At 46.1% G+C, this 26,298-nt stretch overlaps 1 protein-coding gene across 4 annotated transcripts; it reads left to right on the plus strand.

Annotated features, from left to right (window-relative positions):
- Positions 1-6,797: 6,797 nt before the first annotated feature.
- LOC146029638 (leukotriene B4 receptor 2-like) lies at positions 6,798-21,801 on the plus strand. Of its 4 annotated transcripts, none has more exons than XM_083158361.1 (4): positions 6,798-7,246; positions 10,323-10,443; positions 13,007-13,100; positions 18,083-21,801. In XM_083158361.1, the coding sequence occupies exon 4, from the start codon at positions 18,099-18,101 to the stop codon at positions 19,167-19,169; it is 1,071 nt and encodes a 356-aa protein (XP_083014487.1). In that variant the 5' UTR covers positions 6,798-7,246; positions 10,323-10,443; positions 13,007-13,100; positions 18,083-18,098; the 3' UTR covers positions 19,170-21,801. The 4 variants fall into 4 exon arrangements, with proteins under 4 accessions (XP_083014487.1, XP_083014489.1, XP_083014491.1 ...); XM_083158363.1 differs by having other exon boundaries at positions 13,007-13,095; XM_083158365.1 differs by lacking the exon at positions 10,323-10,443 and having other exon boundaries at positions 13,007-13,095.
- Positions 21,802-26,298: the final 4,497 nt, after the last annotated feature.

A 26,298-nucleotide genomic window follows, 5' to 3' on the forward strand; every position in this document is an offset into this window, starting at 1 on the left:
ATTATGACCCATTCGGGATTTTGACCCTGTCAGGATTTTGACCGTCAGGATTTTGACTGCATCCCTACCAAAACACCCCTCTAGCTCTGGATTTTATAATAAAATTCTGTAGGGAAATCATATAGAATACATCAAGGGCTTGATTTTGGTTCATTGCAAAAGCAAATTCTTTCTCTAATGGACAAAACCATCTTCACTGCAGATGGGGCAGATGTACATGTGTAGAGTGTAACCCAAGTGTAGGTTTGCATTTATTATTACACAATAAACATCCTAGCATCTAATGTGTGTGACCTCTAGCACGTATATACATTCACATTTCAAAACTTACAAACTAAACCTGAAATAAAGACTCGGAGACTTAGGTTTGGCAGAAATTGTTAGCTGATTTATTTTAGCACTATTAAGCTAGATTAATTTATTAATAATTAATTAATTAATGGTGGCCCAGAAAGAACGGCTAATTAACTAAGCTCCACCCACCCAATCCAGCGAAGGCCTAAGCCAATGAGAGGCAAGCGCACCGAAAAGCAAACATATACGTAGCATCATCATTTGAATAAGAACTAATTCTATTAACCTGCCATTCTTTCCCACCTGGACTGAATGCTGAGGGTCCCCTCTTTCCATGGGTACAAGAATTTTAAAAATAGGCCCTGGGGAACCGGAGATATCTGACTTCAAAGCAGTGGTCCCCATCCAAGCCTGTTAATTGCTCTTCCCAGTCAGATATTTCAGGTTCTGTCTGACTTAGGGACGCATTTATCAAGCAATGTTTTCGGGGGTTCACCGCAAATATTTAGTATCCCCCAAATGTATTAAAGGGGGACTGCAGCAGGGATCTCCAATCCCTTCTGCGATCCTCCCTGCAGCGCCGCCGGCCGCATCCCCCATAGGTTTCTATCGGGATGCGAAGCTGCCCGATGTATCAACATCGGGCAGCCCGGCATCGCACCCCTGGGCTATCGCCATTGTAATGTGGCGATAGCCCATTGTAGCCTATGGCTACACTTCGCACTGCCCGTGCAGGGCAGTGCGGTAAGAGGGGTCGGCGGGGGTCAGCGCATAACCGCGCATGCGCTGACCTCCCGGCTTCTGGGTTAGGGCTTCGCAGGGATGGGCTCCTATCGGAGCCCTGTCCCTGCGCCCTTAATATTGATACATTGCCCCGATATGATCGCATTTTACAATGCGATCCTGGGCGGTAATATTCCGCCCAGATCGCATTGTAAATGCGATCATGATAAATGGGCCCCCAAGAGTTTTTCTAAAAGCTTGGACTCTCCCCCTTTGATGGACACTAGTAGCTTGTCTCTACTATTCCCAGAACAAGAGATATCAGCCTGCCAGCAGCTGGTTACTGCTCCAGCTCCACACACCTGGTATGTAGTTTTATATACTCGTTGGCAGATTGCTCTGCCTCCTGAAATCTGATCCCCTAGTCCCCAATACCATTTCATAGGTGGGATTCTCTCGTTTTTAATTTCATTAAAAGCTAAGAAATCTAGTTCCGGGAACTGGAGATATCTGTAGTCAAGCAAGCTGTCCTCCCACCAGAAAATTATGAATAATAAGCCCACTCCACTATACACCCCTCCTCTGCGTATTAAACATCCTCTACCACCCTGGAAGTTATGTATCAAGACCCCTTCATTCAGCCTAATGCCCCCTTCTCCCACCCCATCTCCAACCATCTGTGCAGTAAAGGGGTAATTAGTGGAAATTACTGATCCAGGCCCTACATGCTGAGTGGTTGATATAATACCCCCTACCACCCACGGGACATCAAAGCTTCCGCTCACAGCACCCCTACCGCTGGAGGACATTGCTGTGCCCAGGGGTCTACATTGCTGTTATTTATGTATATATATATATATATATATATATATATATATATATATATATATATATATATATATATATATATATTATTATTATTTATATACATTTGGTCTATCTAGAATACTTTAACTGACCCGGTATATACTGGGTCATCTAAGTGTCCATCTCTGTGCTTTGCTTTGCCCTTCTCTGGAAATCCCCTTCTGAAAATCCTGCGTAGGGTGGCCAATCCCGGGATCGGCGGGATCCCGGGATTTGGCCCCAAAATGTCCGGGATTTCAATCCCGGGATTGGACTATCCAATCCCGGGATTTCGGGATTGTACAGTCTATTGCCGGGCAGCATCTGAGCACACGCTCAGACGCTGCCCGGCTGTTACCGACGCGGGGTACGGCCGAGAGGGGTCAGACGGGGAGAGGATTCCGGTCATTCTGCCCTCTGTCACTCACTTGTTCCGTGACACTGACTGGAGGGGAGAGGTGACGAGCGGGTTTCAGCGCCGGAGGTGCAGCGCTGTGGCCTGCGCAGCGTGACCTATGGGTCACGCTGCGCAGGCCGCAGCGCTGCACCTCCGGCGCCAGAACACACTCACGGGCCACGGCCGCACACAGCATTCCTCTTTGTCCGGTGTCGCAGCCACCACCTGCCCCGCTCACCACTCATGGGGGACAGACGCCGCCAGCCCCGCTCCACCACTCATGGGGGACAGCCGCCGCCAGCCCGCTCCACCGCACTAAAGTAAGGGGGACAGGGGCGGTTTTCTTTTAGGGATGCCAATCCCGGGATCCCAGGAATCCCGGGATTGAGCATTTTTCAATCCCGATTCCCGGGATTGAAAAAATGCCCCGGGATTGGCATCCCTAATCCTGCGTTTGGCCCTGCCAACCATAATAACACAAGGGAGGGACTGCGGGAAAACTTTCAGGAAAGAGAGGAAGACTCCCTTTCCTACACTGATCTCCCAGCTAACACTGCCCTTCCACTGCCCTGCCCTTTTTGGACCCCCGAGTCACATGCTTCCCTAGGTCACACAACAGCTTTGGATGTTTAACCCACTCCATGCCTATTGCAGCCATTATGTTAATATACTTTGCACACACTATAAAACGATAGTTAATAATTGAAAATAATGATCATTAAATACATAACAGTAATGCACAATAATAGGGGTTGTGGCCAGTACCTAATAATGTGGGGGGCATGACCAGTGTTCTGGTTGGGTGGTCTGCTCATTGGTGTGTCTTGATTTGTGTAAATGCATTCAACTAATTATATATATATATATATATATATATATATATATATATATACACACACACACATATATGCAAGGGCGGATCCAGGAGAAAATTACAGGGGGGGGCACCAAGATAGGGGAGGGGGTGTTAGTGGTGCCTGTGTGCACGCTCAGAGCGGAGAGTGGAGGAGAGCAGAGAAAGGGTGGGAATGGGATTAAAAATAGGCCCTGGCTCTTAAAATACACAGGCCCACCTTGGCGTCAATAGTGAATAATGTAATTGTGCGCGCGCACTCCGGAAAAGGGGGTGTGGCCACTAAAAAGGGGGTGTGGTCTTGAGGTGTAGCACAAGATATACCATTTCTACAAATTATGCAATAAAATAGTAGACCCCATTATACTTGCCCAAAATTCACATAATGCCACACGGTTTGAACCAAAAATTCACATACACAGCTTAAGATAAAATTCACATGATGCTCCAGAAATAGGGACATTGCGTGCCGAAGGCGTGCCAAACATTTGCACCATAATTCCCATTGCACGTTAAGCCACACACCATAATGTCCATTACGCATTATGCCAAACACCGTATTACCTATTCCAAATTATGCTACATAAGTTCTGCTTATCTACATGCTCACACCACTATCCCCCATTACACCAGCCCCACACTGTCCCCCATACCACCAGCCCCACACTGTCTCCCATCACACCACTATCCCTATCACACCAGCCCCACACTGTCCTCCTTCACACCAGCCCCACACTGTCCCCCATAACACCAGCCCCACATTGTCCCCATCACACCACTATCCCCATCATACCAGCCCCACACAGTCCCCATCATACCAGCCCCACACTGCCCTCCATCACACCACCCCCACATTGTCCCCCATCACACCAGCCCCACACTGTCCCCCTTCACACCACTATCCCCGTCATACCAGCCCCACACTGCCCCCCTTCACCTCAGCCCTACACTGCCCCATCACACCAGCCCCACACTGTCCCCCTTCACACCAGCCCCATACTGTCCCCCTTCACACCAGCCCCACACTGTCCCCCTTCACACCACTATCCCCATTACCAGCCCCACACTGTCCTCCTTCACACTAGCCCCACACTGTCCCCCTTCACACCAGCCCACACTGTCCCCATCACACCAGCCCCACACTGTCCCCCTTCACACCAGCCCCATACTGTCCCCCTTCACACCAGCCCCACACTGTCCCCCTTCACACCACTATCCCCATTACCAGCCCCACACTGTCCTCCTTCACACTAGCCCCACACTGTCCCCCTTCACACCAGCCCCACACTGCCCCCATCACACCAGCCCCACACTGTCCCCTTCACACCAGCCCCACACTGTCCCTCTTCACACCAGCCCCACACTGTCCCCCTTCACACCAGCCCCACACTGTCCCCCTTGACACCAGCCCCACACTGTCCCCCATCACACCAGCCCCACACTGTCCTCCATCACAACAGCCCACACTGTCCGGACACCATCACACCTGGCCACACTGTCCCCCATAAAAACAAGGCCACACTGTCCCCCATAAAACAAGGCCACACTGTCCAACATAAAACAAGGCCACACTGTTAAACATAAAACAAGGCCACACTGTCCCCAATGGGGGGCAGTGTGGTCTTGTTTTATGGGGGACAGTGTGGCCTTGTTTTATGGGGACCCCCACAAAACAAGGCCACACTGTCCAGTGTCCCGAATAAAACAAGGCCACACACAGACAATCTGAATCCTGGCTGGATCAGACCGCAGCAGCCCGCAGACGACACAGTGACAGTGGTGGCAGTGCACCACTCAATCAATCCTCCCCCTCACAGTTTACAGCCTGAGAGCTGAGCGCTGAGGCGGGCGGGATGCACATCAGCCGAACGGGCAGGTCGGGGGACAAAGTTGCGGTGCAAGAAGAGAGCAGGGTGGGCGGCACCAGCAGGGATTGAGGCAGCATTGCAGCAGGGACTGGGAAGCCAGCAGAGCTCTCCGGAGACCAGACCCCGCTGCCTGCGCTGCTCACTGTGTGTTCACTTTCCACCCGGGCCGGGTGGCTGCTGCTGTAATGTCGTTTGAGCGCTGGTCACTCTGTGCTGAGCAGGCAGCTCTGCAGCACTCTCTGTCTGGTGGCGGGAGGGATGGATGACGCCGGTCACAGGTCCGTTGGGAAGGCGGCAAGGTGGGAAGGGGGCATCCGCGGATTGGCTTCTCTGCCCTGCACAGATCATGTGTGCAGGGCAGCCCAATCATCACAGACTGGCAACCAGGGGTGGGCTTACAGCCCCAGCCCTATTGTTATATATATACAGTGTCCGGGGCTGCCGGGCATATATATACAGTGCCCGGATGCCCCCCCTAAATCCGCCCATGCCTACAGGCATCTAGGGAACCCCAGAGACAGTACACAGCCAGCGGCCAGACACAGAGGGACCCAATTCCTTACCACACACTACTCCTCTGCTACTCCTTTATATAAGGACAAATATAAAGACATACATACTGCTCACTTCTACTCCACTCGTTAGTACTGTGGATATTTCCAATTGAGAGGAGGGGTACTCATAAGTGAAAAGCCTAATCAAGGGGTACGGGAGAGAAAAAGAGTTGGAAACCGGTAATCTAGGAGGTTGACCACGGATCACTACAACTATAGTACAGTAGGTAGTATGGTACAGTAGGTTCTCATGGCAGTAGCTATGTATTATCATGCAAGGGGGTACATGATAACACACAACTACTGCCATGGCAACCTGCTGTACCATACTACCTACTATACTATAATATGGAGAGGCATGTAGGGGAGTCCAGCAGAAAAGTCTCTGCCGATTTAATCTGGACCCCTAAAGCCCAATTGTGGCTTTCCCCTCTTCAGTGAATGTAGCCTTAGATGGAATGCATCCATGTGAACCATAGAACATACCATGTAAACAGCGATGGCATGGGGAGAAGCAAGGCTTAGAACATGGGACTAGGGTGACCAACTCATCCCTTTAATCTGGGACACATATTAATTACACAGGTTCTGTGGCAGTTTAAAAGTGAAAGCCAGCCACAGAACCTGTGTAATTAATATGTGTCCCGGATTTAAGGGATGAGTTGGTCACCCTACATGGGACCCAAAGTGTACCCATGCATGCTTGCTTTACTCGCCACAGCTCAGGTTCACTTAGTAATGGTAATAGATGTCGATGTGAATAGTAAAACTGCTAACACACAACCTTTTTCTTCCTCCTGTCATTGCAGGTTACTTGGTATGTGCCATGGTTCCGGCTTGATGACATCGGAGGTTACATTACCTGTAGGGGTTCTAGCCACAGAAGTAGCACCAGGAATAGCAGTAATAACAGGAGTAGCAGCAATAGCAGTAGACATAGCAGGAGTATGAGTAGCAGCAGTAAATATATATATATATATGCACACACACACACACACACACACACAAACACACACACATACACATTCTGCCTGTTTCTGTGAAAAGCAGTACTCTGAGTCAGCTGACGGGAATTTAGTTTCGTAGCCAGTATCCTCTGCAGTGTTCTATTAAAAGTTATATATCTTATCTACATCGTTCAGCCGTCCCATTGCTGGCCTGTAATGCAGATTATAAAAAGGGTTGGGAACTGAGACAGTAAAAAATAGTGACAAAAATAGAGGAAATAAACTTAGCAGGAGTTATATGTAAGCAAGCAGAAACAAAACCATATGTAGTTTGGGCTGCACATTCTATGTCCGACTCAGAGACCCTGGGGTGAATTAGTAGGGAAGGATGTTTGCTAAGAGGGGACAGGGAGAGCCATAGAAACATTCCTCTCCATGCTGCCTAGGCATGAGCTAAGGCGTGACTCTTACGCAGCATGTCTCAACTGGATGGGAAGGATGGTCCAAGACTCAGGGAGTAACTCATGGGAAACAGACCAAGGCAGAGAGAAGGATTTGCAGGCAACAAGTGAGGGGAGACTTCACCAGAACTGCAACACGTATGAGACAGCCTGATGTGTAAACTGCTGACACACAAGAAGTATGTTTGTGTGTATTACTCATACGGCTACTTGCATATCCAACAGCCCTTTACCTTTGCACCTACCCAGTTTTATACTCTATCACAGTGACAGAGAAGTCCCACAGAAAGAGACCCAACTCCAGTGAGTATCCATGTGCTCTTTATTGATCTGAGAATATGCAAAATGTATAGCTGGCTGATGAGGCTTGGTGTGAGGGCTATTAAAAGCACTGGCAGGGGCGGATTTAGGGATGAGGGCGCCCCTAGGCACAACAATAATGTTTACTAAGTAGGACAGTTTATAGGGGCAGTATCTGCATGTCCTATCCATTTACACTCTATTTAAGATGGAATATAGTACAGTACAGTGGATATTTTGCAGTTATTGGTACATTTTGGGCTGACAGTACTATCACAGGCATCCAAGTGCCGCCCCCAAACATGTGCCGCCCCTAGGCCGGTGCCTCACGTGCCTAATGGGAAATTCGGCTCTGAGCACTGGGACACAGTAGTGTGAGAGCATAATGACACATACAGTACATGTCTTATATTCAGAAATATCTCTGTGCAGCCACACCATGCTGGACAGCAAATGCTTTTACACTGCTTGTACAACCAGACTTCTATGTCCCCCACAGTTATCAGCTGTATCAAATTTCTCAGTCCAGTTTTTCAAGATGTACTAAGCCTCGGAGAACGATGAAGTAAATGGAGATAAAGGGTGAAATTTAATAGGATGAGAGATTCAGAAACTGAGAGAATTGGTAAGAAATCTCCAGGGGTTTTTTAAAGCGGCAATAATTTATACTGCAAATCAAACTGGTTTTGCAGTGTAAATGATTGCCGCTTTAAAAAAACTGGAGATTTCCTACCAAATCTCTCACTTTTTGATCCTCTCATCCTATTAAATTCCCCCCTCAGTATCAACCAACCAGCTCCTGTCATTTTTCAAGCACAGCCTGTGACATGGCAGCTAGGGGCTGATATGCGGGTACTTTATCTCTCTTCACAACATTTATCTCTCTTCAAGCATAGATCTCGTAAACCCCTATTTCATTGAAAATGTTGTACATTACCTAGAAAAGAAAATGTTTAACTACAGATCATCTGTAAATCCCTCTTGCTCTTACATATTGATTGTTAGTATCCCCACCCGTCTCTGAGCTTTGGCATGATGCTCAAAAGCAAAAATGCACTAAAACCTGCATACTGGCATACCTCCCAACTGTCCCACTTACCGCGGGAACGTCCCGATATTCGGGGACGTTCCCGCATTCCGCACGAGGCCGGCATTGTCCCGCGGTGGGGGGGGACAGTTGGGAGTCCCCCCAGCCTGCCAAGAATAGACGCTGTGCGCACAGTGTCTATTCAGCACCAACGAGCGGCGTAAAACAGGGGCGTGACCGGAGGACGTGTCATCCCGCGAGATCACACCCCCTTTCCCCGAGGCCACGTCCCCTTTTCCGGAGCAAGTGCGAGAGTCCCGTCGTCCCAACTGCAGAAGTTGGGAGGTATGTACCGGGTTACCGCTGCGTGGGGGGGGGGGGGGTATCACCAGCCTATGGGCTTCACTTTACAACCCCTGCCACCCTGCACCAGCCCCCACCACCCATAGGTGCCGATTCTGTGAGTGCTCAAGGGCCCGAGCACGCACAGAAATTGATGAGCACCCACAGGCCCAAGTCCCACTGCTGGGCTGCTGTATTAACTTTCTAATTTGTGGCTGCAGCACCCACATCGCCGGACCCGGCACCTGGGAAACAGTATGCCAGGACAGCGGGAAGAGTGTATTCCTTCTGCGGAGTAATACGCGGACTTGGGGAAGGCCAGCCTGTGCGTGCTGTGCGGTGCCAGCATCTGACATCAGTGCGCATTGAGCAGCGGCCCACCCTCCTATGTCCAACCGCACTCCGCCTCCATTTATGTATTTGGCACTGTGGGGGCATTTATGTACTTGGCACTGTTGGGGCATTTCTATATTTGGCCGTAATGTGTAAACAGGGGTACTCTGCTGCTGTAATGTGTAAACAGGGGTACTCTGCTGCTGTAATGTGTAAACAGGGGTACTCTGCTGCTGTAATTTGAATATTGGAGACAACTGTGCTGCGTAATATAAATTGGTATTATTTTGTGGCCATGCCCCTTCCATATGAAGCCATTCTCCTATATTTTTGGCTTGAGCACCCACCAGCAAAAACATAAATCAGCACCTTTGCCGCCACCCCGTGTCGCTCCCCCCCTTACCTGATGTCTGGGCAGCCTCCTGCTGTGCTGCCTGGACAAGTGACCTCCTCCCTAGCAACTTCCAGGTGTAGGGAGTAGGAGATGGAGCCCAGGCGGCTACTGTGCACATGGGGAGATTAAGAGCCGCGGGGACCAGCTCACCCCCCTCAGCTGCTTTGTAAAGGGCAGCTCTTATCGAAAGAATATGAAGAAATTGTATAGATCTTATTCACAGCTGAAGTTACTGTCATACATTCATTTTAATTAGGTGCCTGAATAGCCCTGGTTTACATGTCCGGAGCTATTCAATTGATCTGTAAAAATGTTGATTATCATTTGCTAACCCATAGATTCTACACAAAGTGATAGAATCTACTGGTTTCCCAGCACGTTCAACTGCTTAAATGCAGATTGTTCCTTAAAGCTCCTGAGGCTGCGAGGAAAGATCTGATGCTTACAGCACAACAAAAACAAAATGAATTGGTGTGCCTGTTTAATTAGCTGTGGGGCATACTTGCCTACCTGACCCTCTCCATGCGGGAGAAAATGCTCTGTTCCTGGACTTCCAAATGACCGCATCCAGCCCAATATACCTAGGAAGGAGATTAAATTTGTGCAAGCCCAAGTTATTGTTCAGGTGGGCAAAGCAGAGTACTCCTTTTGTAAAAACTTTATATATAACTTTACCATATCCAGTGCCATGCGGGACCTCTGTTATCATTAACATTATTGGTGGTGCTGCAAAAACAAACTACTGTACTGACCCCCAAGTAAACATTGATCATATTGGACTGCATCTTCAGCTGATCGGGGTTATTGATAAAGATCTGTGGGACTGTGCATCATTAACGATATAGTGGATACACACTGAACGATATGCACAATGATATCGTTAAGGACAATGCTTTTGATTTTGGCACTTCCATGTAGCGCTGTATGTGCTGTGCTCTCCTGGCAAATGCTAGATGTAACTTTTGGCGGGCTGTTTTCTGCAGATGCCATGCAGATGGCTAGATCGCATGGAATCTGCTGCAACCCTACACCCCCACGATACGGTACCGGATGCCCAGCACCACCGCTTGGACTGCAGTGCTGTTTTTATGTAAACTTTAAAAGGTATATATGTGTTGTGACTTTGTGTGTGTTTATTCAAATGAGATCATCTGTGCCATTTCGCTGCATTCTTTATAAGACACAATGGGGCCCATATATTAAGCCCGGTAAATTGATAAGGTGGTGACAAAGTGAAAGGTGATAGTGCACCAACCAATCAGCTGTGTTTGAAAAATGACAGGTAGGTGTGTTATCACCTTCCACTTTGGACCTTATTCAGACCTGCTTGCTAGGCTGCGTATATTTCCGCCCCAGTGAATGTATGCCCCCCCAGCATGCGGGCCGGGTGCCCTCGCTATGCTGTGAGCGGATAAGTATGCTTATCGATAGTTGCTTATTTTTCTGCTGCATGTTGACATCATGTGACATTGGGGGTTATTCTAGTTCACTCGGAAAGGCACAATCACTCTCTAATGGACAAAACCATGTGCACTGCAGGTGGGGCTGATGTAACATGTGCAGAGAGAGTTTGATTCGGGTGGGGTTTGTACTTCAAACTGATATCTGTATTGCAGTGTAAAAACAAAGCAGCCAGTTTTTAACCTGCACAGAAACAATAAAACACCCAAATCTAACTCTCTCTGCACATGTTACATCAGCCCCACCTGCAGTGCATATGGTTTTGTCCATTAGAGAGAGATTGTGCCTTTGCGAGTAAACTAGACTAACCCCCATTATCCACGCACCTTGAGCAGGCAGAGGAATGTCTGCGTTCCCTGGGGCCTAACAAGCATTTCTATGGGAGCGCCCACCCTTTTTGAGGGTACACCCATGATGTCCACCTGCTGGACGCCTGTCAATCAGGCAGCGAATAAAAATATTGCTGAAACTGCTTGCTCGGGGGTCTGCACATGTGCATAAGCGTTAATGTCTCCACCATAAGGGGATGGGAACGAATTCGGACCTATGCGAGTAGGTATGAATCAGCCCCATCCTCACCAATTTATAACCACGTTATCAGTTTACTAGGCTTACTGTATATTCATTTTTAACCCTTTGAGTGCCAACATCTTTGTGAGAAATCTGCAAAATATTTATTAAAAATGCTGGAAAATGCCAGCGTTGTTCTAATTTGTTATATAAATTCAAATAAAATATGTAAACCTTACAGGTCTTGCTTGCCAATATTCACACCTACAGTATATTGAAAAATTAACTTGGCACTCAACTCAAAGGGTAGTATTCAATGCTCCGGCGACCGCAGCGTACCCTGTTTTGGATTCGCCGTTCGCTCTCCGTGCTTCCGATGTCCTTGCTGTCTGTCGCCAGCTCTCCCTCTCACCCTATTCAACTCGTCAGGGGCTCGCTGAGCACACAGACCTGAATGAAGCTGCGGCCAGGGAGGAGACAGGGCTGGCGGGGAGTTGCTGGGAGCACTGAGCTGGTCCCGCTCCGTGCATATGTAATGAGTGGGACCCAGCACAGTAAATATTTAGTGAGCGGGTCCCTGCCCCCCACATATGTAATGAGGGGGGGACAAATCGAAATATATTTATGTGGGGCTTGTAAAGAAATAAAATTGGCAAGATCCTTCAAATAATAATTAAACTGATATTTACACACCAAAAAAAATGAATAAAAAACATTTATTTTAAAAGTACACATTACAGTTCACCTAATAAAGATGTCTAATGCAAAACAGGGAAACTCAGCGAAAATCACAGTGAAAGCAGTTCTCCATTTTAGCATTGAATACACTTTTGGCGAATGAGAGTAAAAACCCCATTGAAATACACCAGCGAGTTACAGCGACTATCAAACGGCGATTTGGTTGGCATTCGCTTTAGGCAAACAGTGATCATTGAATACAGCGAATATCATTTTCGGTAAAAAAAAATTGGTACTTGTGAGTTATCCGGGCTGCCGATTTCTAAATCGGGTCGGATCGGGCACATCGCATCGCATCGCATGCGACCATCGGATGCGATGCGATGCGATGCGATGACCCGATTTTTCCATAGGAATCAATGTTAAAATGGACTGAGTCCATTTTAACATGGAATTCAATGGGAAAAAGGGGTCCTTTTCATACCCCTACTATCCAAGTGGGCATGGAGTTGGATATAAACCTGTGGCGAGCGTAGCGAGCCACCGAGCCCGAAGCGTGGCGAGCGTAGCGAGCCCCGCGAGGGGACACAGAATACCGTCCCCTCGCGGGGCTCGCTTCGCTCGCCACGCTTCGGGCTCGGTGGCTCGCTACGCTCGCCACAGGTTTATATCCAACTCCATGCCCACTTGGATAGTAGGGGTATGAAAAGGACCCCTTTTTCCCATTGAATTCCATGTTAAAATGGACTCAGTCCATTTTAACATTGATTCCTATGGAAAAATCGGGTCATCGCATCCGATGATCGCATGCGATGCGATGCGATATCGCATCGCATCGCATCTGATTGTATGCCTTAACTTAAGGCATACAATCAAAAAATCGGCAGCCCAGATAACTCACAAGTACCAAAAAATTCACTGTTTCACAGAAAAACAGCCCTGTTCAGAGAAAAAAAGCGGTGAATCAAGAGCATTGAATACTGCCCAAAGGGTTAAATAAGTTTTTTTTTCCTTACAGCATACAATGAGGAAGCCCTGAAAATACCAGTGTATTTTTATCAACAAATATATCTCACAAACTGCTTTGGGACTCATTTCCATTTGGATGTACAGTAAGTGATTTTTACGACATTCCTCTCAGAAGTAGCATGTGCTCCCATACTGTAGGTGTTAAGTTTCGCAATCTTCCTGACATGTTTTCTGAAAAGCAGGCATGTGGAGTATTTTAAGATCCTCAAGCAGTCACTGTGCAGCCTATACAGACGTTATGAACATCTTCAGGACACTGATCAGCGTTGCACTTACCAATGCAATGACAAAATGCACATGAGATCATAACTGATACTCAGGGGGCTGGGCTGCACAGGGCGCACTTCATCATTTGTGGCCAGGTACAAAGACACATGCTCTTTTTACTTTGCCCACAACTAAATCTGGGTACTCACTGGCGGATATATCGTTCATCATATAGGTCCTTGATGGTTAACCTTGACACCACAGATGTGGTTGAACTACACATCCCAGCATGCTCTGCTTTAGTTTTGGCCATGCTAAATCTGATGCAGAGCATGCTGGGTTGTGTAGTTCAACAACATATGGAGTGTCAAGGTTAGCCATCAAGGAATAGGTGAATGATTTATCATGTGCAGTCTATGAACAACATTGTTCACAGGCATATTGTATTGTATTGGCCCTGCAACACCACCATTGCATCTTGTCAATACTCTACTAATGTTTATATCAGCACTATTTAAAAGCCCGTCAAAATGACGGCTTCTGCAATGTACTTTCACTTTGAGCTGTGACAGGTTTTAGGCCACAAACTCTCCACCCCACCCCCAGTCCCTATCTGCTTCTACCTCCAACCTCTGTCTTTGATCTGGATATGGAGAGAAAGAGCTGCAGTTTCCCTGCAAAAATGTCTTTCACTTTCTGTTATGACATCTTTTGCCACACAATGGAGTAATTTTGTCCCTCGAGTGGAATCTAGTGGTCAATGGCGGTACTTCACTACTCAATGACGGCCCGTACACTTGCTGGAGGGATGAGCAACACTGACAACATAGCTGTTATTTGTGGACTGACATTATCATATCAAGCAGATTGGTAAATGCATGTACAGCAACTTACAGTATGTACAGCAACTTACCTAACCGGCTTCTCGGTCAGTATAGCGGCCAGTCAGCCTTCTTGCACATTTCATACAGGGCATGCAGTGAAGGCATTCTGCCTGATTTACTTGAATTACTTGTATTGATAATTATTTTGTTTTCTTGCCCTATTAAAGCTAATTATAGTATTCAATAAAAACCCAGAAATGTAATCCTCTCCAGTTTTATTGCAGGATTTATGCTGCACAATAGAACATACTGTCACTCATCCTCTACCATATTTGTCATATTCTGTGACATGGCCAAAACTGCTTTTCTAAATTCCCTGAGGAATGTGAGTCTGAGAACTCGCTGACATTTAATCCTGCCTGAACGTTTAAAATTGGACATGTGTGATGAAGCATATTGACAGAAAATGGGTCCAGAGTCAGTCAAAAATAAATTACAGATAAATATCCCATTTTCACATGGTCGTGACCGCAAAAAACATATGGAAGTTATTCCACAGACTATGCAATGCAATTGTCCCAAGAATATTAGCCAAAACCCATTTTCCACTTGATATACTGTACTGCTTCCACATCGCACAAATAGCCCAGGTTATTGGCAGGATGACCCAGGTCGAGGTGCGATGTGATAGCACCAAACCTAATAACCTGGGTCAACCAACCCAGCAATTCGACCTGGTTATAAGTAGAGATCTTCTGTATTTGGTTTTGCCAAAAAAGCCCTTGCTCACATCTCACAACATTGTTCTACATTTTTCACCAATATTGGTCAAAGGCTACAGTCAGTTGGTGGATGACACTAAGGCCCTTATTCTGGTCCGTTCGCATGGACCAGAATCTTTGCAATAGCATCGATGGTCGCATATGCTCAGGGTCATTTCTGTGCATGTGCATACGCTGGGTGCGTGTGTCCACGGCGAACATGGTGTTCGCTCGGGCCCACGCCCCCAAGTTTGTGGGCAGGGGGCAGAGCGGGGCATGGGTCGATGGGGCAGACCCTATGCATATGGTAACCCATAGCGTTTCATCGTTTCATTGGCGTTCCCTTGAGAATGCTAAGCATTCTCATGCAAATGCCCCGATGATGCAGGTTCGGGGGGAGGCCAGCTGACATCACCGGATGTCAGCTGCCCGCCCACTTCCTTCCGAGTGTCCATGCATATATAAGTGACTTGAGAGTCACTTTTAAATGCGTGCGCCTTCCAGGGCCGGCGCCACCACTAGGCAAATCTAGGCATTTGCCTAGGGCGCCGGCCACTGGAGGGCGGCATTTTGCCCCCCCCCCCCCCCCCGTGCCGAGGGGGGTACCTGTCCTGCGGCGCTGTGTATTTAAAGCTGGCGGCGGAGGCAGCGGGGGTCACTGCACTCGATAAGAAATAACGAGCGCTTCCGCCGGGCTATGCGGAAGCGCTTCTGTTGTGCGCCGTGTGGACAGTGTTTTCACAACAGAAGCGCTTCCATATAGTAATGAGTGTGGATGAGAGACGCAGATCTTGTGCAGAGTGGAGAGGTCGGGTGGTGATATATTTTGAGATAATCGATGAGATATAAGTCGGTGTAGTCAGAGTGATGGCTTTGTATGTAAGTAGAAGTATTTTATGTTGAATGCGGTAATATACAGGCAACCAATGGAGGGACTGACAGAGCGGATCAGCAGATGATGAACATCTAGCCAGGAAGATCAGTCTCGCAGCTGCATTTAAAATGGATTGTAGTGGTGAGAGTCTTTTCTTAGGAAGACCGGTAAGGAGGCCATTGCAATAGTCAATGCGTGATATAATGAGTACATGAATTGAGTTTTTACAGTGTCTTGCATAAGGTACGAACAAATTTTGTATATGTTTTTTAAATGCATTTAGCATGATTTAGGGACAGATTGAATGCGAGGAATAAAGGACAGTTCAGAATTGACGATGACCCCTAGGCAGATAGCTTGTGGAGTAGGATTGACTGTTGTGTTCTCAACAGTGATAGAGATATCAGGTTGGTAACTACTCTTGGCTGGTGGGAATATAATTCATTCTTTTTTGAAAAAGTTGAGTTTGAGGTGGCGAGACGACATCCAAGATGAAATGGCAGAAAGTTATTCAGAGAGTTATACTGATGTTGACAATTCAGGGGAGGATAGACAGATTTGAGTACTATAGGAGTACTGAAATCCGAAAAAGTTGATTCATTTGCCAAGGGAGGAGGTATAGATTGAGAAAAGCCCAGATCCTAATAGTGAGCCTTGTGGTACTCCAACTGTCAGAGGTAGTGAAGAGGAGGTAGAATCAGAGCAGCAAACACTGAAAGAGCGATTAGATAGGTAGGATGTGAACCAAGAAAGAGCTGTGTTCTGAAGACCTAGGGATTGTAATGTTTGTATGAGAAGAGAGTGGTCGACAGTGTCAAAGGCAGCAGAGAGATCTAGAAGAAGAATAAGTGAAAAATGACCTTTAGATTTAGTGGCCATATAATTTACTACTTTATTTAGTGCTGTCTCTGTGGAGTGTTGAGAGGGAAAGCCTGACTGAAGTGGGTCCAATAAATTGTAGGAGTTAAGAAAATGTGTGAGACGAGTGTAGGAAAGTCTCTCAAATTGCTTGGAGAGGCATGGGAGCTGAGAGAAGGAGACAGAGCTTTACTCACTTGTAACGGTATAGGATCAAGATGGGAGTTAGTGGAGAAGGAGGGTGAGAAGAGTGTTGAAGCCAGTCATTCCTCAATCTGCACATGTGGGGGCTAACTTCCCAGACTCGGGCTTCAACTTCCAGATTCACCAAACAAAAACAAAAATTTAAAGAAAAAAAATTAAACATTGGTGAAACCTTTAGGCCTATTTACATAATCCTCCATTCGCAGCCTATGGGAAAACACCCACATCATTCGATGGTCGCCAACCATCAAATGATGTGGAGGGTACACACAAAACGAAGACTCTCTATGGTGTCTTCATTTCGCGTGTATTTCTAAGGGGAAAAGGGTGCTGAGCTGACATCCAGTGATGTCAGCTACTGGCCCCCGACACCCACGTCACAGGGTGATTTTTTTTGAATGCGCATGCACATTTAAAAAACATTGCGCTCACATGTGAGCATAATAACCAGAATAACCCCCAAAGTAAACACATAAAGGTGCTATTATGATTGATTCAGACAGTACCAAAATGGTGACATAAAAATGATGGGTGTTACTAGGTGGTGACTACTAGTGTATGCCCAGTAAACCATTCACTGGGCATATTATAGAAGTTGTATGGGCGGGATGCAGTCAAAATACCGATGGTCAAAATACAGACAACCATTGACCGATGGTCAAAATCCCGACAAGGTAAAAAATCCCGACAAGGTCAAAACCCCGACATTTAAAATCCCGAGAAGGTCAAAATACCGACATATAGAATGTAGACAGGTGAAAAAGTCAACATGACATTCGGTTGACAGGTGGGAGAACGAGGCACAGTGCTTGAAGCATTGCAAGCGAAGCGAGCGATGCGATGGGCTGCGGTTGACATGCAACTGTGTCCATTTCGTCTGTGTCAACATTCGGGTCAAAAAACTGAAAAAACCTATGTCGACCTCGCAACCTGTCGATTGAATGGACTGATACACTTTTCAATAGTGAAACCAGTTGTGGCGTATAAGGATACACCAGTCAGTATTACAGTGTGTATGTGTGCTAAAAGTGGGCATTTCTGTACTTTCCCTGACCCCCACTTGGATGTACACATGAGAAGGAATTTGTATGCTACTGTATTTCCTTAATCTCACAGACTGGTGACTGCCAAAAGACGCTGCTGCGTACATCTCAGGATCAGCCACTATTACCAAAAAATGGGGGTTGGGCTTTGATAAATTGTCAGAAGCCCTACTTTCTGGGAAATCTTCAGTGTTGGAGCTTATTACTGTACCTTTGCTAAATATACTATGACCTGTGGATGTCGTTTTCTTTCTTCTGCAATGTTTATACCCTTTGATTTTCTACCCTATTTAGGTGAAGCTGCTTGAAAATGAACCACTGTGTGAATAATTATGGGAATGACACCATCTTGAGTTCCCAGGCTTCCCGCCTCTCTGGTGCAATATTCCTGGGACTGGCAGCTTCCTTGGGATTACCTGGGAATGCTTTCATCATCTGGAGCATTTTATGGAAAATGAAAGGCCGAGATAAATCCGTGACATGCATTCTTATCCTTAACTTGGCGGTGGCTGATGGGACAGTCCTTCTGCTCACTCCATTTTTTATAATGTTTTTGGCCCAGAAGAACTGGATATTTGGGAGAGGTACCTGTAAGGTGGCCTATTACCTTTGCTGCCTTAATATGTATGCAAGCATTTTTATCATTGCTTTAATGAGCATGGATCGGTTCCTAGCAGTCTTCCGCCCTTATATGGCTCAGTCTCTCCGTAAAAGGGAAGTGGTAACCAAGGTTCTCTTAGCCATATGGCTCCTTGCCGGGGCCTTGGCCATTCCAGCATTTGCCTTCAGAGAGGTGATTGAAAACCGAGAGATGAATGCCAAGATTTGTGAGCCTTGTCATGCTAGGCATGGAGAGGCTATTTTCCACTACTCCTTTGAGACATTGGTGGCTTTCCTGCTTCCTTTTCCTATGGTATGTTTAAGCTACATGCTGGTGTTAATCAAGCTGAAATCAAGCCACTTTGGACAAAGGTCAAGGACTGAGAAACTAATTGCTGCCATTTTGTTGACATTTGCTGTGCTTTGGCTTCCCTACCATGTGGTCAATGTAATGCAGGTGACTGCCAGTCTGACCTCAGGAAATATATCCGAGAAACTGGCAAAGGCTGTTAAAAAGAGCAGAGCCGGGGCTACAGCGTTAGCCTTCTTCAGTGCCTGTGTCAACCCTTTACTCTATGCCTTTGCAGCTTCAGACCTTTTCAGAGTATTTGGGGTGGGTTTTGTAGCTAAACTGTTGGAGGGGACTGTGGCAGATATCCAAAAAAGGGTCAAATCCCAACGGGACCTTGTGAAGGGCCTTGTACGGGCTGGGAGTAGGGGAGAATCGGTTGTTCTTGGGGTAAAAAATGGAGTCAAATTGGAACCATTGGATGAACTGTAACAATGCATAAACTAATGGACATGGAATATTCCGGCACTGTCATGGAGTACCTGATAACGGTCACCCTGGACAGAATAATTATAAATAAGTTGTATTTAATAGTAGTAGCAGAAACAATCGAATATCTTGGATTGATTTACAATAAAGTTGTTACACACTATCGGAAAATATAATATCAGAAAATATATTTATAACTTTATGCATGAAAAAATCTTAAGCAACATAAACAAGAAGTAATGAACTCTAGTATTACTTATGTTATTCATGCCCATTGATTTTGCACATACAAATGTACAGTAGCCCACACCATGAGATTGTGTATCATTGTCACATGTGACAGTAAACTAAAGGCCCATACACACTATAAGATGATCTTAAAGGTTGAAGTAAACCGATAAGGAATGAGGTTATAGACCAGGGGTAGAATGTTTAGTAAACAGAAAACTAGGGCAATGATGTGTTGTAAAGTATGTACAATCCAGATCTACGTTAATGTATGCTTGGGTTTTACTTTTAGCCTATTATTTAGGCACAGTTACTGTACTCTAGTTTTTACATTTTGGTAAACGTCGCGATTTGTGGCTCTATGGGGCGGGGGTATTACTAAATGATGTGATTTGCATCATTTTAGCCCCGCCCCCTCCCTGAAGAGCCGCGGATGCCAGTATTTGACCGGCAGAGGGAGGTAGTCCGGGGCTGATGCGGGGGAAGGTGGGGGGTGCTAAATGCAAGCATCTTACCCACCCTTCCAGGGGGTCGGGAGGAGGACCCGATTTTCGGGACCCACCTGGCCATTCCAGGATAGTAGTTAAATAGTAGTTAAATATATATAGATATTTAGAAGTGAGTAGAAGGTTCTCAGTTATATTTATGAAATTGTGTTAAAGTAAAGCACTGATTACATTCATATACAATGGTGTCAATAATGTCATAGCTGATTCCTAATAGGTTTCCTAGTTTTGGTGACTGATATATTTTATTTAAGGGCAGGAAATAACTTCCCCTGCCTCTTGGTATCTGCCTATACCTGTCTGCTTTGCATTCCGAACTTGGCTAATGTGTACCACTGAATAAAGTCAGATTTCTAGTAAATCCTGCTAGAATTGCGAAACTTTGCCGTATGCAAGCCATCTGCTGCTAAAGACTTACCATGCTTGACATAATCAGATCCTCCTGAGGGTGTTTGAATCAAAGCAAAAATGCTTGACATTAACAGAGAAATGACTATCGCTTTACTGTGAAATTTCATTCTGCCTGTTGCAGAATTTTTAGTGACCACTAGAGGGTGGTGTAAGTTCTGATTAAAATATTTATAAGTACTATGCAAAGTTGCTTAGAAAGTGTGTTTAACTACTGTAGGTAGACCCTTTTACAAGCATACTTGCTGTTGCAATTACAGTCAAGATTTAAAGTGCAGATGAACATGCAGATTCATGTCTACACAATATTAGGGACTGAGGGGTAGATGTATGAAGCAGTGATAAGTGAGGAGAAGTGATAAAGTGCCTAGTACTTTATCATCGGCCAATCATCTCCTAACTGTACCTTTTTAAAACCAGCACTTTATCACTTTTCCTCCCTTATCTCTGCTTCATACATCTACCCCTAAGTCCTGTACTGTTCTGTTTTTTGCCCATACCCCAATATTACACACAATGCAAAAAAAATCTCAGATTCTCATCTTTTAAAACCATCTGCTAAAGTATTGGACATGGTATTTGCCAGATCATTTAACAGCTCATTTTAGAAATGTTAGGACATCCACAAAAACCACATCAATAGATGAGAACTGTTTTAAATAACACATGATCTTGGGTAAGTAAACACTCTTCCAATATTTCACCAAGAGGCATACTTCCTTACACCAAAAAAAGCCCCCTGCAGGGTAGAGGTCTCTTCCAAATCCTGCTACATGCTGCCTGCTTTATTGTGAAGCAGGCAAGTTGACAATAAACCTGGTGAAGCCTTTCCACACAGCGCAAAGGAGGCGGGACTAAGGCTTGACTGGGATCACATGAATATATCTTATGCGAAAGGACCATAGGCTAAGCTTCAAAAGTGATCAAATGGAGAGTGATAAACAGACAGCCAATCAGCTCCTTTCTGCCATGTCACAGACTGTGTTTGAAAAATGTTAGACTGGAGCTGATTGGTTGGTTGTATATCCCTCTCCATTTTATCACTTTTGAAGGGGGGTTGCGTGCGACTTCTCCGAGGGGAGGTCACACAAATGTATGCCAAGCTTAAGACACATAGGTAAATATACGGAAGCTTCTACTAACGAAAAAAGATGATGTTGCCCATAGCAACCATTCAGATTCTATCATTTTCTTAGATGCAATAGTAAATTTACCCTCTATTGTCTCTATGTGCCATACGGTGTAACAGAGATGCTCCAAGACTAGTAGCATGCCATACATGTTTATTATATAGTATTGCAGAATCAATGAAAAGCGGCTTAGTTAACTCGAGACGCTAGACTGTAATATGGGCCTTGATTTATTGTTGTACACTATGCTGTTTTGCAAATTAGTGATTATAAGTAAGCAGTAAATGAGTCATTGCTGCAATGTTCACACACAGTGACTGAATTGTGATTATACCTGCAGTGAGAACTATGCCAACTCTTGTATAGAGACTGTGGTAGTGTAGTGCATACAGCTGGGACTCCTTGTTTGGGATCCCAGCTGTATGCACTACACTACCACAGTCTCTATACAAGAGTTGGCAATGGTCAAAACCAATTTATCTCCAGCTCTTTTGAGCTTATACTTTATCCCCTGAAAGAAATCGAACAGCGGACAACCCTGTCCCTTTGTCCATTTATTCCTTCATTGGATTTATTTAAACACATTGTAGTGGAGATATACTACAGATAGCATATGGTTGAACCATTATTTATTTGCCCCTGATGAAGTCATGTGAATGACGAAACGCGTTGGTCCTTCTGCTTTGTTCGAATGATGCGTGTCGTGAAATTGCTCAAAAGGATGCTACACTGACACATTATGAAGATATATGTAATTCATGTATACTTCTGGTTTGCCATAATGGCGATTTTTATGTGATTTTATAAGTTTTATGTATTAAATATTTGTTTTGACTGTATTGACTTGATTCTTAGCGCCCTCTGAAACTTTCTTTTCTTCATATATACTGTATATATATAATGTGAGAAGAACAATACCCAGTGCAAAAAGTCCTCAGGTGTCAAGATAATGTCCACAATTGTTCTGACAATGTGTGCAGTCACTTTCAATAGGGTCGTACCAAGATCCACACAGAGATACTTGCAGAAGAAATGGAGAAAGAGAATCACCAAAATGAGCAAACGTATCATAAAAACTTTTACTGATTCCTAATGCTCACATACATTGTAGTTTCGAAAAAAAAAAGGGGCAGATGTATTAACCAGCGTTAAGTGCAAAAATGCACTTAACGCTGGTTAACTGGGGGGGATTACGTCTATCCCTAATGTATTACTAGCGCACCTAACGTGCGCTAGTGACAGCCCGCCGAGTTACGCTCGGCGGGGCTGTCCCTGCATTCCCCCCCAGGGATTAACGGCCGGGGCGATGTATTAACAGCCTTCAAGGCGTTAATTCGCCCCGGCCGCTTCGCCAGCTCAGGGCTAGCGTTGTCCTATCCCCCACTATGGGGACAACGCTAGCCCTGCGTCTGGCTTGGGCTGCGCTGGAGATCTCACGGTTTTTGCGAGATCTCGCGCATGCCCAGTAAGCCGGGCAGGGGGGGCGATGGGGAGTGCGCATGTGCGGGGCGGCGAGGGAGCCGATAAGGAGAGCCGTTAACGCTGGGCATAACGGCTCTCCTTATCGGCTTGGGGGATGTTAATACATCTCCCCATAACGAGTGCCCGCTTCTCCTCGTTATGCAGGAGAAGCGGGACTCGTTATTTCACAAACGTTACAAGGACAATGATACATCTTCCCCACTCTCTGGAAGATGTATCAGTACCAGTGATGCCGAGCCGCAGACCGCCCGACAGAAATCCAAACGCCAAGTTTATTCCCCATGGTGGCTCCTGCATTTGGATTTCTGTCCGGGGGTCTGTGGCTCAGCATTGGTGGTACTGATACATGTATACAACTCCAATGTATGTGAGCATTAAGAATCAGTAAATGTTTTTATGATACGTTTGCTCATTTGGTGAGTCTCTTTCTCCATTTCTTTTGCATATATATATATAGAAGATAGAGGACGGCGGCACTCACAGGACGTGAAATAAAGAAATAAGTTCCACACAAGGTCTTAGGTCGGTTGTTCAACGTTTCAGTCTATTCGACTTTTTTCAAGAACAGAGGCATACTGACCTAAGACCCTGTGTGGAACTTATTTCTTCATTTCACGTCCTGTGAGTGCCGCCATCCTCTATCTTCTATACTTGTTTCTCTGCAAAGCGAACCTGGAAGGCACCCGGGCAAAGAAGCCCCTGAACAGCTGTGTGGAGTCCCAGCCTAACAAATTGGATATATATATATCCTGATATGGCACACTTTGCATCACCCCTGGACTGATACGGCACACTTAGCAGCACCCCATGAATTATACAGCAGACTTTGCAGCAACCCATGAATTATTCGACACACTTGGCTCACCCCAGGAATTGTGCGTCACACATGCGGGCACCCCTGACGTGATACAGCACACATGGAATTATACGGCACAGATGGCAACACCCCTGGACTGATACGGCACACATGGCGGCAGACATGGAATTATACGGCAGACATGGCAACATTCCTGCAGTAGAAAAAAAAACTTGTATTATTTTAATTAAAAAAGGAGCAGCACACCTGGCACCCATGGTATTATACGACACACATGTGGCACCCCTGGACTGATAAGGGACACATGGGGGCACACCTGGAGTTATGCAGCACATATGAGGGCACCCCTGGACTGATATGGGACAAATGAGGGCACCCATGGAATTATACAGCAGAGATGCGGGCACCCCTGGACTGATACGGGACACACATGGGCACCCATGGTATTATATGGCACACATGTGGGCACCCCTGGACTGATACAAGACACATGCGGGCACCCCTGGACTGATACGGACACATGCAGGCACCCCTGGACTGATACTGGACACATGCGTTCACCCCTGGACTGATACGGGAGACATGGGGGCACCCCTGGACTGATACGGCACACATGGCGGCAGACATGGAATTATACGGCAGACATGGCAACATTCCTACAGTAGAAAAAAAAACTTGTATTATTTTAATTAACAAAGGAGCAGCACACCTGGCACCCATGGTATTATACGACACACATGTGGCACCCCATGACTGATAAGGGACACATGGGGGCACACCTGGAGTTATACAGCACATATGAGGGCACCCCTGGACTGATACGGGACAAATGAGGGCACCCATGGAATTATACGGCACAGATGCGGGCACCCCTGGACTGATACGGGACACACATGGGCACCCATGGTATTATATGGCACACATGTGGGCACCCCTGGACTGATACAAGACACATGCGGGCACCCCTGGACTGATACGGACACATGCAGGCACCCCTGGACTGATACTGGACACATGCGTTCACCCCTGGACTGATACGGGAGACATGGGGGCACCCATGGTATTATACAGCACACATGCGGGCACCCCTGGACTGATACGGGACACATTCGGGCACCCATGGACTGATAAGGAACACATGCGGGCACCCCTGGACAGATACAGCACACATGTGGGCCCCCCTGAACTGATACAGCACACATGCGGGCACCCTGGACTTAGTAATAAAAAAAACATTTTTTTTTTGCTGTAACATATTTTCTTTTATTAAAATAATGCAGCCCCATCTGTAGCAGTCCCTACTATGCATAAATCACCCCCCTCGCCCCCCCCCCCCCTTCTCTTCCCCCCGCAGGATTCCCTTCCCTCCTCAGCAGACAGCACGGACACATCCGTGCTGTCTGAAATTACCAGCCTGTTTGAAAATGGCGCTGAGCGCCGGGAAGTATATATCTCGCGGGCTCGCGGTAATCCGACAGCAGGAAGATGACGTTTGGCCTCGTTTTCAACTCGAAAAATGGCAAGGACCCATCAACCTCCTAGGATCCGGCCTCAGATCAGGTAAGTTCGTGGGGGTTCTTATCTCTAGGATCCAAACCAGCACATCCCTAATATACACACAGTATATATCTGTAGGTGTGTTTTCATAAGGGGGTTCATCTCCCGAAAACGTTAAAACAATTTTTTCTTAGTTTTAAATTGCCTCTGGAGTGCCATTTGTGGATTGTATTGTGCATTATACTTTATCCGGGCACCGTGGCCCCTTGTTTTTTATTGTTTTGAGTACCGGCAGACTTGGATTGATTTTTTTTATATATATATAAACCTATTTTTCCAGAAAAAAGTACTGGACGGACACATCTATGGGATTATTCAGCCACTTATGCAGGTGCTGGAAAATCTAGATCTGCAGTTTTTGGACATCTGCACTAGTGCATGAACACTTAACCTGCAATCACCTGGCAATCGTAGTTTAAGCTATGACACGGATCGGGATGGGGGTAGCTATGTGACAATGTGGCATTGTGGGGATGGAATACATCGGTTTCTGGGACTGGCCCAGAAAAAACAGCCGAGGGAGGGCGCTCCGAGCATTAAGTTTGCAAAAGTACTGTATATCAGCTCTTAATACCCCACAATACCTGAATGTGTACGGTAAAGCAACTTTTACATGTGAATAATAAACAAGTAAATATTTAATAAAGAAGCATTAGCAAAGTAAGCTAAATCAGGTATCACAGAGCGAGCAATGCAATTTGCAGTCAGAGTCACTGAATATTAGTGACTTATACAGTACTTAGTAAGCCCGCTTGAAGTAAATGCTTCGAAAGCTAGTCTGCTACCTTGTGATTGCCTCTGTGTTTGTGCATGTGTGAGAGAGAAAGAGATGTAGTTTCACTCACTGCCAACAGATGGCAGTGCTTCGGAGACATACAATCAGACACTAGACATACTGTATATATGGATGATACTAATTAAGCAGGTCCTCTCCACAATACTGTAGTTTTGAGTGCAAACAGCAGTCCTATGTTTTTCGTGCTGTTTTGGGAAGGCAAGTTGGG

This window comes from Crinia signifera, chromosome 1 (assembly GCF_055691185.1).
Source record: "Crinia signifera chromosome 1, ASM5569118v1, whole genome shotgun sequence".
Classification (NCBI taxonomy): domain Eukaryota; kingdom Metazoa; phylum Chordata; class Amphibia; order Anura; family Myobatrachidae; genus Crinia; species Crinia signifera.

Excerpts from the sequence above, each read along its gene's own strand:
- LOC146029638 (XM_083158361.1), top strand. The coding sequence starts at position 18,099 with ATGAACCACTGTGTGAATAATTATGGGAATGACACCATCTTGAGTTCC.